The sequence below is a fragment of the Salvelinus fontinalis genome, chromosome 13 (assembly GCF_029448725.1).
Source record: "Salvelinus fontinalis isolate EN_2023a chromosome 13, ASM2944872v1, whole genome shotgun sequence".
Lineage (NCBI taxonomy): Eukaryota > Metazoa > Chordata > Actinopteri > Salmoniformes > Salmonidae > Salvelinus > Salvelinus fontinalis.
In genome coordinates this window covers 46508274-46525788 of record NC_074677.1, presented here as the reverse complement: position 1 = coordinate 46525788, position 17515 = coordinate 46508274, and the positions used below count along the sequence as shown (strand labels likewise).

General features: G+C 44.4%; 1 protein-coding gene across 6 annotated transcripts in view; it reads right to left on the bottom strand.

The window, feature by feature from the left end:
- Positions 1-570: 570 nt before the first annotated feature.
- rap1gap2b (RAP1 GTPase activating protein 2b) overlaps positions 571-17515 on the bottom strand; it is a 74309-nt gene continuing 57364 nt past the window's right edge. For all 6 annotated transcript variants that reach the window (XM_055943041.1, XM_055943042.1, XM_055943043.1 and 3 more), the window contains 12 exons: positions 7493-7648; positions 6987-7058; positions 6743-6829; positions 6356-6499; positions 6113-6220; positions 5820-5920; positions 5422-5526; positions 5161-5281; positions 4933-5035; positions 4731-4801; positions 4556-4598; positions 571-4447 (listed from right to left, as the gene is read on the bottom strand). In XM_055943041.1, coding sequence (XP_055799016.1) covers positions 4590-4598; positions 4731-4801; positions 4933-5035; positions 5161-5281; positions 5422-5526; positions 5820-5920; positions 6113-6220; positions 6356-6499; positions 6743-6829; positions 6987-7058; positions 7493-7648 — 1077 coding nt within the window. In that variant the 3' untranslated portion in view covers positions 571-4447; positions 4556-4589. The remainder of the gene's footprint in view (positions 4448-4555; positions 4599-4730; positions 4802-4932; positions 5036-5160; positions 5282-5421; positions 5527-5819; positions 5921-6112; positions 6221-6355; positions 6500-6742; positions 6830-6986; positions 7059-7492; positions 7649-17515) is intronic.

Genomic DNA, 17515 nt, shown 5'->3' with positions numbered 1-17515 from the left:
TACATTTGCTGTTAATTTCCCATGTACCTAATAAAAATGACAAGTTTAATGGGTTTCCATTGCATTGAACTCTACTGAGGGTTTTGTCACAAAATAATTGTGTTATATAGTGAATGTGCCCACTCTGGTATTGGCACGTATGCTCTAGCTAACAGCTCACAGATACAGTGTGGGTTTAGCCTACTACATGATGAAATTATTATGGACAAAAGAGCCAGATTATTTTAATGTCAAACGGCAGCCAATCATCATGTCACCAGAATAAGACCCTTGATATTTATTGGAAAGGAGAATCAAGCTCATCACCTTGTACTTTCACCACCTTGTGAAGTTCATCATAACTTATTTTATCTGTAGCCTAATAAATGTCATTCTTTCCCGTAACACACGTCATCACGTGACTGCAAGTTTACTTTGATATTTGCGCATAAAAGCATTTCCACCACCATTTAACAAATTTTACAGACACAAAAAGATTTTTTAAATGTGCTGTTTCCATCAGGCTTGTCATGACATTTTTTTATCCAACATGTACGTTACTCGCATAAAAACGTTGGATGGAAACCTGGCTTGTGACACAAAATACAGCATTTTATTCAGCAAATTCTCCATTGGCACATAAGTCAATTTGATTTACATGAGTTAAAGACATGAGAGTCAAGACAATGGCAACACAAAACCTACATTTTTTATTGTTTATGTCTGACCCATATATCACAGTCATAGGGTTAGCTATGTGCTCAATCATAAATAGTATATAGGCTATAATCTATACATTACCAGGGGTAACAACAATAGACATCAGGAAACGTCCACAACTGTTGTCCCTCATCATACAATCACACATAAATCCAAATAGGCATTTGTCAATCATATAACATACATATTATATATTCATATACTATATTTATATGTGAAAATCACTGTACACAATTACTTGATTCAGTGCTTGGTTATGGGGATAATTTAAGACACTATTGATAAGGGTTTACCACTTGGGTAAAATAAGGTTTGGTAAGGAGAGGTTAGGTGCATAATGGTTGGAAAATAAGTACTCGTGCTTTCAGTGCTATTTTTATTTTTGTATATCTTTGAAAAATAATTTTGACAACAACATCAACAGTGCAATGCAAAGACAACACAAATGGCCGCTCCCATTAGTGGGTGCTCTGGTCAGTGGGTGCTCTAGTCAGTGGGTGCACTTGACCCCAGCCCAAAGGGATTTTCCAAGGGTGGGAAGTACCAAGACCCGCCTGACACCCGGGCGAGCATGGAAGCAAGCGCACCCATAACCAGCAGGTATTTTAGTGCAATTACATGAGAGAATGAAAACAATTTTCAAGACGTGTGCTCTTTAAAAGAAATAATAATAATAATAATATATATATAGATTTATATAAACACTACCGTTCAAAAGTTTGGGTTCACTTATAAATGTCCTTGTTTTTGAAAGAAAAGCTCATTTTTTGTCTCAGACTGGCCAATAAAAAGACTAGATTAAGATGGGCAAAAGAACACAGACACTGGACAGAGGAACTCTGCCTAGAAGGCCAGCATCCTGGAGTCGCCTCTTCACTGTTGATGTTGAGACTGGTGTTTTGCGGGTACTAATTAATGAAGCTGCCAGTTGAGGACTTGTGAGGCGTCTGTTTCTCAAACTAGACTCTCTAATGTACTTGTCCTCTTGATCAGTTGTGCACCGAGGCCTCCCACTCCTCTTTCTATTCTGGTTAGAGCCAGTTTGCGCTGTTCTGTGAAGGGAGTAGTTACACAGCGTTTCTTGGCAATTTCTCGCATGGAATAGCCTTAATTTCTCAGAACAAGAATAGACTGACGAGTTTCAGAAGAAAGTTATTTGTTTCTGGACATTTTGAGCCTGTAACCGAACCCGTAATTGCTGATGCTCCAGATACTCAATTAGTCTAAAGAAGGACAGTTTTATTGCTTTTTTAATCAGAACACACAGTTTTCAGCTGTACTAACATAATTGCGAAAGGGTTTTCTAATGATCAATTAGCCTTTTAAAATGATCAACTTGGATTAGCTAACACAACGTGCCATTGGAACACAGGAGTGATGGTTGCTGATAATGGGCCTCAGTATGCCTATGTAGATATTCCATTAAAAAAATCTGCCGTTTCCAGTTACATTCCAGTCATTTACAACATTAACAATGTCTACACTGTATTTCTGATCAATTTGATGTTATTTTAAAGGACAATTCTTTTTGCTTTTCTTTCAAAAACAAGGACATTTCTAAGTGACCACAAACTTTTGAACAGTAGTGTATATGTGCAACATGATTACACGGCACATTTATATCAATATCACTTACTAGGAATTATTCACAACAGTGTGTCAGTTTAGTGCAAAAATATACCCAGTAAACATGTCCACATTGGCAAGATGTGGGCCCAATGGGGGCAAAAATATTGGCCTCATGTAGGCTGCCAATATTAGGCCAATGCTCCTTTGCTCATCGTCTCAAAGGCATTTGTGCAGAGTGGGCAGCCCATATCTGGTAAAGGCAGCACTCACGTTGCCTGAAACAAGCCCATCTTTTACCAGGAAACATTCCCACATTGGCATGATGTGGAAACAATGTGTAGAGGAAGTTTTCACCACTATTTCAATGTCATTTCTTGTCCTAGAGAGGAAATGCATGTTTAGATTCCACCTCCGAAGAATGACGAAGGCGACTTATACATATTCACAAATTGGGTTTGTGAATTTCCACATAGAGTTTAATACAGCTAATATGTTATCTGTATTCAAAAGATTAGCCAGCTGGCTCTATGACTGGTTCTGGAGCTGGATTTGTCATACGCATAGATTTTGGGAAAACTTTTCCACAGATCGCTCGCTCGGATGCTTTCTCCGGTTCGATACATTTCATCCAATTCACAAGAGGCTGAAGTTATGAAACACAGAGAGACAAAAGACAAATAATTGTGTATGTATTTTTCTTTTTTCCTTGGTACGTTTTTGGGGGAAGCCTGGATTCTCTTGGCATCAATGAATACATGCTACTGGCTTGGTGTGGACTGGCCTGTGTTGGGCTGATGTGGGATTGCTGTGGGCTAGTCCATGTTGGGCTGGTGTGGGCCTGGTGTGGGCTAGCCCGTTCCCACCTTGCCAACCGAATACCCACATGGGGCCAATAGAGTGATGTTTGCTGGGTACATTTTTCTTTTTCTTTGATTTTGAATTGTCATTTTCTCTTTTGCATGGATGATTGTTTCAGACAGAGAAATAGAACAATTAGAACAGAATCAGGAATCACTTTATTCCTTCTGAACAAAAATATAAATGGAACACGCAACAATTTCAACGATTTTACTGAGTTTCAGTTCATATAAGGAAATCAGTTAATTGAAATAAATGAATTAGGCCCTAAATCTATGACTTCACATGACTGGAAATACAGATATGCATCTGTTGGTCACAGACACTTAAAAAAAAGGTAGGGGCGTGGATTAGAAAACCAGTCAGTAACTAGTGTGACCACCATTTGCCTCATGCAGTGCAACATCTCCTTCGCGTAGAGTTGATCAGGCTGTAGAATGTTGTTCCACTGATTGTCCATGGCTGTGCGAAGTTGCTGAATATTGGCGGGAACTGGAGAAAACTGTCGTACATGTAGATCCAGAGCATCCCAAACATGCTCAAAGGGTGACATGCCTGGTGAGTATGCAAGCAATTGGAAGAACAAGGTGCACATGAAATGATCATGCTGTTTAATCAGCTTGTTGATAGGCCACAGCTGTCAGGTGGATAGATTATCTTGGCAAAGGAGAAATGCTCAGTAACAGGGATGTAAACAAATTTGAGCACAACATTTTAGAGAAATAATATTTTTGTACGTATCGTTCTGGGACCTTATTTCTTGCTAATGAAACATGGGACCAACACTTTACATGTTGCATTTATATATTTGTTCAGTGTAGAAATTCCAGGGACCCTCAGATTGTAACATTTTATTTTGTATGGTAAGCCATGATTATTTTTCCCTTTCCAAGAATGGCAGTCTGGACATAAATATTGCCTCCATTGGTGATGCCTATGGCCAGAGTTTTTCCTGTTTTTTCCAGGAAAAACTCCTGGCCTTAGTGATGTTAAATTGAATCTATGCCTTACAGTTATGTTTGGTATTGAATGCAGTTCAGTTGCTGACAAGGACCCATGTCAGAACCACTCATAGAATTTTGATCAGTGTTCAGGAAACAACCACACAGACAGCTGAATATGAAAGGACCGTTACCCACTCGGCAGAGCACAGCTTTGCCTGGGCCTAAAACTTCCACTGTAGTGTGTGTACCGAATCATCCATCTTGAGCCATTTCTCTTCTTTCATCCTCTTCCTCAGGTTGGAGGGGCCTTTTCTCTCTTGTTATTTCTCTCCACCCATCCCTAATGTACTGCCCTTCATACCTCCATCCCATTTGAACTGAGAAAGTGGGAAAAAGAGAAACAGTTCCAACCACAAAATGAGAAATAACAGCGTGAGAAACAAATTAAAACACAACACATGTCAATTCACAACAGCCTCCCTCACCTGTTTTATCTCTCTCTCATCCCACGTCTCTCACCTAGTGTCCCTGTTAGAAAAACAGGAGGGGCTGGTGACACACACAGGTTCCCTTTCTTATACACACACACACACACACACACACACACACACACACACACACACACACACACACACACACACACACAGAGACAATACTTACTGCTGCAGAGTGACTCAATTTATCAAAACGGAACTTCAAGTTGGATCTAGGAGAACTCTTATTCTTTAACTCTAGATTGAAAAGAGAAACAAAACAAGCATTTACAAACAAACATTTCCTCTGATGTAATAACTAAGAAATATTTACGTTAAGTTAGAAAAGTATGATTATGAAAAGTACAGGAAGCTGTTGTCGTGGTTACCTGTGGGGCTGCGACACATAATGACAGGGGTCCCTGAACTCTGACCTTCAACAGTGAGGGAGGGGCTGTGAACAGAAGGGAACACTGAGGGTGCCAGGGTGTTCTAGAGAAAGACATGGGGAGGGATGGAGAGATGTAGAGAAAGGATAAAGTGAGAAATACACATACACAACATTCTCATTCTCTTTGGAGCACGCACATTCACTCAAACTAACAGGTCCCACTCACAGGGTCAGTGTCGGTGGCCTCTCCCTCTCCTGCTGCACTGCTGAAGCTACTTGTACTAGATGAGGAGCATGAGACGTTAGTCCTACTGGCACTGCACTCATTCAACTTTACACTGATGGGCCTAGGGGGGGTGTAAGAGAGACGTTAGTCCTACTGCGCCCCTTTAACTTTAAACTGCTGGGCATAGAGAGAGAGAGAGAGAGAGAGAGAGAGAGAGAGAGAGAGAGAGGGATCCAATTTGGGGCAAACACACGCACACACCTTTCCTTAAGGGAGACCTCTGGAGAGCTGGGGTTAGAGAGGGTCTCTGACCTCACTTCCTGCGTGGGGTGGCCAGTATCAAAGCTTCTCTGGTCACTATGGAGACTGTAAAGGACAAAAGCGGCACTATCATGTACTAAATATTTTTTATCTTAATTGACTTAACAGAGTCCCATTGAAACCAAGGTCTATTTTGCTAGGGAGCCCTGCGTCGTACAATGACATAACACATTTCAAATAGGAAATACATCAGAAATACAAACACAAACAAAAAAACAGTGATGAAAAACGATTCCAGTCCAACAATGAACACTCTGAACTGCCCGAAAGGCACCAACACATTCATTACATCTATAGATGTGATCTACATCCATAGTCTCTGTGTGTCTGTGTCCTACCTGCGATGATTGTGGTTATGTCTCTCTGTCTGGCTGTCTATACTGAGCAGACGAGGGAAAAGACCAGAGCGACGTTTCACTGGAGACTTAACATTAGTTGCCTGAGAGAGAGGAGTACGGAAGAAGTAGGGAAAAGAAAGCAGAATGGGTGAGAAGTTGTAACAGCATTTTATCAACTACAAGACTCACTGTCCCCCTGTCCTCGCCTTTTTAACCACCTATCATCCCCACTCCCCCCACTCTCTCCCACCTCCTGACCCCCGCCTTCACTTCTAACCCCCCCCCCCCCTCACATCAGAGCTGCTGTGGAGCAGAACTCCTCCACTCAGACTGGTGGACAGGCCACCTCCTCCACCCTTTGCCATCATCTCCATGGAGACACTCCTTCCTCGCATCGCCCTCTGAGAGAGAGAGAGAAAATGTATTCTTGTTCACTCATTAATGAATGCCTTTTTGAGTTAAAATATGTGGAGGTAGGAGAGAGAGGAAACATGAAAAGAGAGAGATAGTTGTGTGTGTGTGTGTGTGTGTCTGACCTTGATGGACTCCAGCAGTCCTCCGTGGCCGTGTCCATTCTCCGCCCGCTCCTCCTCGGGGCCGATGCCCACTCCCAGCATGCGCTGTGTGTGTCTGTGCAGCTCGTCATGTAGACCGTCGAGCAGGGCCGCCCGCGTCCGCTCCTACACACACGCAAGTAATATAAACCCCATAAAATGCACTTAAATATGTTATACATTTGACCTGAGGTAAAATCTTGACCTTGTGGTCTTTGGCTTGAGAGACCATTCAAGACCACATAAACACAGTTTTGGCTTGGGTCTGGGGTTGTCCTCCTAGGTTTAGGTGGGTCTGAGACTCCCTCTGTAGTACGCAATGTGCTTGCCATACAATATAATCATTAAAATAACGTATTTATTACCCACCTCCAGCCTGGCGAATCTGTCACTCTTGTAGCAGGCATTCTCTGCATTGATCAACTTAGTAAGAAGATACTCTCTAAACTCTGGACCCTGGAAGGAGAGAGAGGGTGAGAGAAGAAAAAACGGACAAATGTAACAAATGGGCTCAAAGCCCAGAGCAATTATTCATGAATAGGTAAAAGCTGAAATCTATTTGAATTCTTTCAGAATAGACAATGTTTCCTAAATCTCTTCAGGCTGCTCTCACCTTTTTAAACACTGCTGGACTGGGGAGGGGCGGGCCAAATGAAGGTACACCCTCTCGGGCCGTGACTGACACCTGTCAACCATAACCATAATGACCAGAGTTGTCGTCATGTGCGTATGTATGTTAGGTTAGAGAAAGGGTAGACAACTTGATTCAGCCATGGGCGGATTTTTGTCGGAGCAGGTGGTCGGGGGGCCAGAACATGATTATAATAAACTGTACAATGCAAATGGACCAAAACTTAGACCAAAAAGAAATTGTATTTGAAAATAACAATAATTTCATACAATCACGTCTCTTTTTTTATTTGCGGGAATACTTGGGAACAGATTTCCAAAATTATACAAATGTTTTGTTGAATTCCTGGTGATTTTACAAAACAACCCCCCCACCCAAAAAAAACTACGTTACTATATATTGTTTTAAAAAACATTTTTTGGGTGCCTAAAAATATTACTTGCGGTGTTGCCGACCCCTGGGTTGGAGTGTGTGTGTTTGTTCAGTACCTTGTAGGTGGTTTGTTGGGTACAGGGGTTGTCCACCTGCACCAGTATGAAGGCATGGAGGAAGTTTGAGGCAATCATGTCTGCTACGAAGGGTGTGGCCTCTTCCTGGAACACCACTCCTACGATGTCATTTCCTATGTGTCGCTTCCTCTGGAGCTGTGGGGGCGGGGTTACTTTCTATTTCATCAAAAGTTACGAACCAATGTTTTGGTAGCAAGCTACTACCTTTGTCAGGGTTTCTTTCAAATACTTATTTCGATGTATCACATGTGGGGGTTTAGCTAGGAACTCCTACTCTCTCAGAAGTACCTATTAAAAGTGTCTGTTGGAGACAGGTGACCCTCACTTCCATAAAAGGAGCGACTCTCCCGCCCTCTGGTTATTCTCACTTCTCTTTGTCACAAAGAGTGTCGCTCACCATTCTAGCGCTCCTAATATTGACTGGATACCCGTTGCCTGCTTAATCTTCTCACATGCAAACCGCAAAGGATATTGCTGCCAAGCGTAGGTCTTCAGACCATGTCGAGAGGGCGTAGGTGTTTTTTTGTGGAGCAAAACTTTTTTGTGCAAGATACTACGCTGTGTACAGACCCCCATGCGCACTCAATGTCATCAAGATACATAGAGTTTCCTTGTAGGCCTATTTGGCGGGGAAACTGTGAAGCGAGCTGTGAGCCTATTTCCTGTTTCTGAGTCTTTTATTAAAGAATGTGAAACAATATAGTCTGTTAGCTGCTTTTTATTAAGTCATGTAGCTGTTTTTTTATTTATATGGCCTAACGTAAATGTGTTCACATGGGGAGAATATTATCTATAGGCTATAGTATACCTTGATCAGTTATGAAAATAAAACAGTTAATGTGGAAAAAATTATTTTGATAAAAGAGACACAAATATTATCTTTGTCACATGACCATATAAATCAAAACATTGTGATTTTAGAGAGACAATGTAAAAATAATCTATGATTAAGGGGACTACAGTCAATCTGTTACTGGGCTCTCACCATCATCATTAGGCTATTCACATAATTAAAATGAATTCAAGTCACATGCACAATGCTCCGGGAGAAAAAAGGTGTTCTGATTGTATAACATTTTAAAATGTTGCTTGGAAAACACAACTCTCCTCTCTGTTGTCATAGATGGAGAGAGGATGTTCTCAGCTTTCTGTAGGTCTACTTTTTATTTCTCAACTCAAATGTTGAGCTTAATATCAACTATTTTACAGAGAAGATAATGCGCATTGGTCATTACGAGTGCATAGGACTAATAGGGCGGTAGGATATATTTAACAGTTTTTTTACATTAAATGTTCTGTTAGATTAAAACAATTCCATATGTTAGCATGATGGAGAAAATGTTAATGAGCTGGTGCCACCAACTGAAAAACGATGTCTGAAATTGTTAGTCTGGAGCCTGCTACAAGGGGAATGTCCTCTGTGTGGACCAGTTTTAATATTGTAGTGGACAAAGATGAGAAGAACATTGATTTGGCCAAATGCAGGGTACTGTGCAACTCGCTATTCAGGTAAGATGCAATTTTGGAACTTTAATTTATTTATTTGTTAATATTTTTAAATCACTTGTTTTATAATTATTGTTATTGTATATCATTGCTATTTTTGTAGGCCTATTTATTAATCTATTTAATCTAGTTCTTTAAATATGCAACAAGTGTTTTGCTTCATTCTGTTGAGACATTTTTGTTGGTTAAATTAAGTTTGATCTGTCTTTTTAATTGTGCTCCATATTTAGATTAAGATCGGTTATAAGTAGGGGAGACCGGGGATGGTTGTAACATGGGATAGTTGTAACACTCAATATTTCTAATCAGGAACAAGCTTGAATCATGTGACTCACTGCTCACATGCTCAATTTAGTCCTCAACCCTCATGTGAAGAAGTAAGACCCTGTGATAGGCTTTGATAGATTTTGAGGTAAGAAAGAAAATGTTTTGACCAAATTTTTGTGAAGGCATCATCTGCTTTGTAGTTAGATTCACTAAACATGTGAGGTTAATAACCAGTGTGTATATATACACTGAGTATAAAAAAATGAAGAACACCTGCTCTTTCCATGACATAGACTGACCAGGTGAATAAAGGTGAAATCCTACGTCACAGCCACTGACAAAGCATATGCCTGCAATCCTTACATTGTAGCACAGCAGGAGAGAGTGGCTTCAGCACTGTAATGTAGTGTAAAGGCAGTCAATGTTGTTCTCCTCCTCAAACGAGGAGGAGCATGGATAGGACCAAGATGCGGATTGAGGGAAATAAGCCATCTTTTAATGAAAACAGCAAAACAATACAAAACTACAAAACAACAAATGAGACTAACCTTCAACTGTCCTGTGAGGACACAGGAACAAACACCCACAAAAGCCTACTGCCTATGGCTACCTTAAATCTGGCTCCCAATCAGAGACAAATGAATGACAGCTGTCTCTGATTGAGACCCAATCTAGGCAGCCATAGACAAAACTAGACAACCTAACAAACACTATCCCATACACATACAACACCCACGGACTAACCAAACACACACAACATACAATGCCCACCCCAACTCACGCCCTGACCAACTAAACATAATCAAAATAACATAAAAATAGGTCAGGAACGTTACAGAACCCCCCCCTCAAGGTGCGAACGCCGGGCGCACCAGCACAAAGTCCAGGGGAGGGTCTGGGTGGGCAGTTGACCACGGTGGTGGCTCAGGCTGAGGGCGAGGTCCCCACCCCACCATAATCAATCCCCGCTTCTTTATCCCCCTCCCAATGACCACCCTCCCACTAACACCACCTAAATGAGCGACCAGCACCGGGAGAAGGGGCAGCACCGGGACAAGGGGCAGCACCGGGACAAGGGGCAGCACCGGGACAAGGGGCAGCACCGGGACAAGGGGCAGCACCGGGACAAGGGGCAGCACCGGGACAAGGGGCAGCACCGGGACAAGGGGCAGCACCGGGACAAGGGGCAGCACCGGGACAAGGGGCAGCACCGGGACAAGGGGCAGCACCGGGATAAGGACCAGCACCGGGATAAGGGGCGGCAGGTCCTGGCTGAGGGACTCCGGCAGGTCCGGGCTGAGTGGCAGCTCCGGACTGTAGGGCAGCTCCGGACTGTAGGGCAGCTCCGGACTGTAGGGCAGCTCCGGACTGTCGGACGTCTCTGGCAGCTCCTGACTGGCGGGCGTCTCTGGCAGCTCCTGACTGGCGGGCGTCTCTGGCAGCTCCTGACTGGCGGGCGTCTCTGGCAGCTCCTGACTGGCGGGCGTCTCTGGCAGCTCCTGACTGGCGGGCGTCTCTGGCAGCTCCTGACTGGCGGGCGTCTCTGGCAGCTCCTGACTGGCGGGCGTCTCTGGCAGCTCCTGACTGGCGGGCGTCTCTGGCAGCTCCTGACTGGCGAGCGTCTCTGGCGGCTCCTGACTGACGGACGGCTCTGGCGGCTCCTGACTGACGGACGGCTCTAGCGGCTCCTGACTGACGGACGGCTCTACTGGCTCGGGACAGACGGGCGGCTCTAATGGCTCGTGGCAGACGGATGACTCAGACGGCGCTGGGCAGACAGATGGCTCAGACGGCGCTGGGCAGACAGATGGCTCAGACGGCGCTGGGCAGACAGATGGCTCAGACGGCGCTGGGCAGACAGATGGCTCAGACGGCGCTGGGCAGACAGATGGCTCAGACGGCGCTGGGCAGACAGATGGCTCAGACGGCGCTGGGCAGACAGATGGCTCAGACGGCGCTGGGCAGACAGATGGCTCAGACGGCGCTGGGCAGACAGATGGCTCAGACGGCGCTGGGCAGACAGATGGCTCAGACGGCGCTGGGCAGACAGATGGCTCAGACGGCGCTGGGCAGACGGGCTGTTCAGGCACCGCTGGGCAGACGGCAGACTCTGGCCGGCTGAGACGCACTATAGGCCTGGTGCGTGGTACCGGAACTGGAGGTACCGGGCTGAGGGCACGCACCTCAGGGCGAGTGCGGGGAACAGGAACAGGGCACACTGGACTCTCGTGGCGCACTCTAGGCCTGGTGCGTGGTACCGGAACTGGAGGTACTGGGCTGGAGACACGCACCATAGGGAGAGTACGTGGAGGAGGAACAGGGCTCTGGAGATCCACTGGAAGCCTGGTGCGTGGTGTAGGCACTGGTGGTACTGAGCTGGGGTGGGAAGGTGGCGCCGGATATACCGGACCGTGAAGGAGGACACGTGCTCTTGAGCACCGAGCCTCCCCAACCCTACCAGGTTGAATGGTCCCCGTAGCCCTGCCAGTGCGGCGAGGTGGAATAGCCCGCACTGGGCTATGCAGGCGAACCGGGGACACCACCTGTAAGGCTGGTGCCATGTACGCCGGCCCGAGGAGACGTACTGGAGGCCAGATACGTTGGGCCGGCTTCATGGCATCCGGCTCGATGCCCAACCTAGCCCTCCCAGTGCGGCAAGGTGGAATAGCCCGCACTGGGCTAAGCACGCGTACTGGGGACACCGTGCGCTTCACCGCATAACACGGTGTCTGACCAGTACGACGCCCTCTTACTCCACGGCAAGCCCGGGGAGTTGGCTCAGGTATCCAACCCGGCTTCGCCACACTCCCCTTTAGCCCCCCCCCCAAGAAATTTTTGGGTGAGCCTCTCGGGTTTCCAGCCACTCTGCCTTGCAAGCGCCTCATAATGCCGCCTCTCCGCTTTCGCTGCCTCCAGCTCCGCTTTGGGGCGGCGACACTCCACTGGCTGTGCCCAGGGTCCTTCTCCGTCCAGAATCTCCTCCCAAGTCCATTCCTCTTTTCCCCATTGCTGTAGTTCCTTTTCTCTCTCCTCAATCCGCTTGGTCCTGTTGTGGTGGGTGTTTCTGTAAAGGCAGTCAATGTTGTTCTCCTCCTCAAACGAGGAGGAGCATGGATAGGACCAAGATGCGGATTGAGGGAAATAAGCCATCTTTTAATGAAAACAGCAAAACAATACACTACAAAACTACAAAACAACAAATGAGACTAACCTTCAACTGTCCTGTGAGGACACAGGAACAAACACCCACAAAAGCCTACTGCCTATGGCTACCTTAAATCTGGCTCCCAATCAGAGACAAATGAATGACAGCTGTCTCTGATTGAGACCCAATCTAGGCAGCCATAGACAAAACTAGACAACCTAACAAACACTATCCCATACACATACAACACCCACGGACTAACCAAACACACACAACATACAATGCCCACCCCAACTCACGCCCTGACCAACTAAATATAATCAAAATAACATAAAAATAGGTCAGGAACGTTACATGTAGCAATTCAGAGATCGATTTATAGCCATTAATCTAAAATAATTTAAAACAAAAACACTTTGTCATATACAGACAATATTAATATGAAATGAAAGGCTAGTTCCTAGTGAGTTCAGGAAGCCAAGCTAGAGCTATGTGAAACATTCATAGTGGTAGCGGCAGACATTTTATAATATTTGGAATGTATAAAAATCATTCACTTGAGTATTTGTCCTCAAAAGTGACTGCACCTGTCACACCCTGATCTGTTTCACCTGTCTTTGTGCTTGACTCCACCCCATTCCAGGTGTCACCCATCTTCCTCATTATCCCCAGTGTATTTATACCTGTGTTCTCTGTTTGTCTGTTGCCAGTTCATCTTGTCTTGTCAAGCTTACCAGCGTGCTTTTCCGTGCGCCTGCTTTCCTAGTCTCTGTTTTTCTAGTCCTCCCGGTTCCGACCCGTTCTGCCTGCCCTGACACTGAGCCCTCCTGCCTGACCATTCAGCCTGTCTTGACCTCGAGCCTGCCTGCCTTTCGGACTCTGACCTGATTAATGAACTTCTGTCTGTCCCTGACCTGCCCATTGCCTGCCCCTTGTATTTCAATAAATATCAGAGACTCAAACCATCTGCCTCCGGTGTCTGCATCTGGGTCTCGCCCTGTCTCATTATAACACCTCAGCAATTTATAACTATTTTTGAGATTAAGTTGAGATTTGAACCTCCGACAGTTGAATTTGAGTTGAGGAAGAATGCTTTAGGACTACCAGAGTTACTGCTATAATCAAACAATATAATGCTTATCTTTATAAGAAATATTCTGATAGAAAATGAACTATTTAGCCTCCTCCTGTACGCCTATATCTGTATAGCAGACGCAGTAGCCTATCTGACATATCTATCTCTGTCTCTGGGCTAAGCCATAGCTTCTCTTCATTTATATTCATTTTTATATATTAATATCATAGAAAACAATAGGTTTTGCAAATGCTACACATCTAAACACAAGGAATTGTGTTTTTGTAATTAGTTGTAGGCTGTTTTTAAGGACACAAATGTGGCTCGTTTGGCGAACATCCCTCGTTTATTGATGGCGCTGGCTGTGTGGGTGGACGCCCTAATGGATTACACACCCAGTGCATATTGATGACCAGTAAATGTCTCAAATGTCCAATATATTTAAATCTTCTTGGTCACTAGTACGGAAACCTTGCTGTGCAGGTCAGTCATATTTCAGTCTCCAATTTTCAAATTGAAAAAAATAACAATTGACAGACAATTGACACAGACTTTCCAAATTGGTGCCGATCACTAGTAGCCTAATAACACCCCTCTAAACTATGGCGAGATATTCAATGTTGCTGAGACACATCATGTTTGAGACCCTCAAGGGAATTGGCCCGAGTAAGCCGCTATGCAGAATATCTAATCCAGTTACTCCCAAAGGGCTGTCTACTATTACGAGGGGATACAAGCTTCAGTTCGCTATGAAATCACCCTTTTCCTACAGGGCTCTACTTTCAATAGCCAACGGTGACTTAACTAAAGTCTCCGCCATGCAGCAGAAGTGTAACATCCGCAAGTTGGTGCATTGTTTTGTGTGTTTTTGTCGTGGAGATGTGATAATGGAATTTATATGCTTAAATTAATGATTAGAATATTCCACCCTGAAACCATATAAGTGTTTGAAATTGATTAGAATCATAAAATTATATTCTGATGATGTGTGTAGTTTTAGTCAGAATTAGGTTAAAACAATGTATCTGTATAGAGGAAAACCCCGGACTGTCTGAGCAAGGTGTAGCTCAAGATTTGAACTTGTATAGGGGGGGGGGGGGGGGGGGGGGGGGGGGGGGGGGGGCGAAGAAAGATACCGAGAACAGTTAGACTGTGTTTGAACCCACCTGGCAGGAACTGAGAAAACTTAGGAGGACAGGGAAGATTTCTCAAGGTTTCCCTAATCTCGGGGGAATGAAACTGCCGGCTTGGTAGTGATAAACAGTGGATACAACTCACCTACTGTTCGTGTGTATGTATGTGCGTATGATATCTACTGTTTGTGTGGAAGTATGTGCGCCGCTATAAAATGGATTTCTTTGTATTGTGGACTTCAGAGCGCTCTCGTGAATAAACATGTGACTATTGTAGGCTGGGCCTCTGTCTGTTTTCATTTCAACCAGTATTTTAGAAATTCTGGGTTGCAGACTGAGTAGTTAATTGAAGTTCAGTTTATGAACATTGAAAACATAATTCTCTTAACAAGATGGTACGTTCCTACACTCCGTTTTCCATGGTCCTATGCTCCTTGCAGGATATTAAGGTCATTTTTCCGCTTTCTCGGCCTGCCGAGGCACCGACAGTGGCCGTCCGAATACCCATACCGGGCTCCCCTGATTTAAATAAAAGTACCAAAAAAGTATAATACTTGTTTCGATGTATCGATGTATCACAGGATTTGGCCAACTCCTGTATCATAAAACATGCTCTCTGAAGCCAGGGTATTCCCAACATCAGCAACCCTCAGATGTTCCGTAAGTAAGAAGTACTTACCGAGAAAGTGTTGAGACACATTGAGTACTATTTAAACCATTTCACATACTATACAACTGTTAGTATAGCATGTGGAATTTTGAAAATAGTATTCTAAATGTGTCATCGAATGTGCGATTTCATTGACTCCCGCCATTTGTTCATTTTGGTACAGCGCGTCAATTATTCTGATTGTCAGCTGCTGTCAAAGCTCAGAAAAGACGAGTGAATTCTACTAGATAAAACACAGAAATGAGTATGCAGTTTAAGTATGTAGTATGCTAGAATGGGTATTCTAGCATACTAGAATGCCGGGGACTTTAATGCAGGGAAACTTAAATCTGTTTAACCACATTTCTATCAGCATGTTAAATGTACAACCAGAGGGAAAAAAACTCTGGACCACCTCTACTGCACACACAGAGACTCATACAAAGCTCTCCCTCGCCCTCCATTTTGCAAATCTGACCATAATTATATCCTCCTGCTTACAAGTAAAAATCTAAGCAAGAAGCACTAATGACTAGATCAATACAAAAGTGTTCAGATGAAGCAGATGCTAAGCTACAGGACTGTTTCACTAGCACAGACTAGAATATTTTCCGGGATTCCTCCGACGGCATTGAGGAGTACACCACATCAGTCATTGGCCTCATCAATAAGTGCATCGATGATGTTGTCTGCACAGTGACCGTACGTACATACCCCAATCAGAAGACAGGGATTACAGGCAAAATCTGCACTGAGCTAAAGGCTAGAGCTGCCGCTTCCAAGGAGAGGGACTCGAACCCGGAAGCTTATAAGAAACGCCGCTATACCCATCCTGACAGGCTGCCCCCAGGTGGTAAGGGTAGGTAACAACATGTCCACCACTTTGAGCCTCAACACAGGGCCTCTCAGTGGTGCGTGCTCAGTCCCCTCCTGTACTCCCTGTTCACTCATGACTGCACGGCCAGGCATCACTCCAACACCATCATTAAGTTTGCCGATGACACAACAGTGGTAGGCCTGATCACTGACAACAACGAGACAGCCTATAGGGAGGAGGTCAGAGACCTTTCCTTGTGGTGCCAGGACAACAACCTCTCCCTTAACGTGATCAAGACAAAGGAGATGATTGTGGACTACAGGAAAAAGAGGAACGAGCACGCCCCCATTCTCATCAACGGGGCTGCAGTGGAGGAGGTTGAGAGCTTCAAGTTCCTTGGTGTCCACATCATCAGCAAACTAACATCGTCCAAGCACACCAAGACAGTTGTGAAGAGGGCACGAGCATCCTGACTCGTTGCATCTCTGACCGCAAGCGGTATCGGAGTGCTAAGTCTAGATCCAAGAGGCTTCTAAACAGCTTCTATCACCAAGCCTTAAGATTCCTGAACACCCAATCAAATGGATACCCAGACTATTTGCATTGCCCCCCTCACCCTCTTTTACATCGCTGCTGCTTTCTGTTATCATCTATGCATCGTCACTTTAATAATTCTACCTACATGTACATATTACCTCAACTAACCGGTGACCCCGCACATTGACTCTGTACTGGTACCCCCCGTATATAGTCTCGCTATTGTTATTTTACTGCTGCTCTTTAAAAACGTGTTACTTTTATTTCTTATTCTTATCCGTATTTTTTAAAACTTCATTGTTGAATAGGGGCTCGTAAGTAAGCATTTCCCTGTAAGGTCTACACTTGTTGTATTCGGCACATGTAACTAATACAATTTGATTTGATGTCACTTAGTAGTAAGAATTGTAACGCTGCTGGGTTTTTCATGCTCAACAGTTTCCTGTGTGCATCACGAATTGTCCACCACCCAAAGGACATCATGTCAACTTGACACCACTGTGTGAAGCACTTGAGTCTAGAGTTGGGCGATATACCGTCCTTCTCTCATCCCGGGATTTACAGTATTACCGGCTTAGAACACAAGGGGGCGCCAAAAAAGCCCACAAAAAATCCCATTGGGTGTCTATTACCAGAATGCTAAAATTAGCACATATTGAGAGTTTCCATGGAGGCTGCTAGCTAAATATGCTAAAGAGCGCAAAGACAGGCTCATAAAGTTATATATGTATATAGTTGAAGTCGGAAGTTTACATACACCTTAGCCAAATACATTTAAACTCAGTTTTTCACAATTCCTGACATTTAATCCAAGTACAAATTCCATGTCTTAGGTCAGTTAGGATCACCACTTTATTTTATGAATGTGAAATG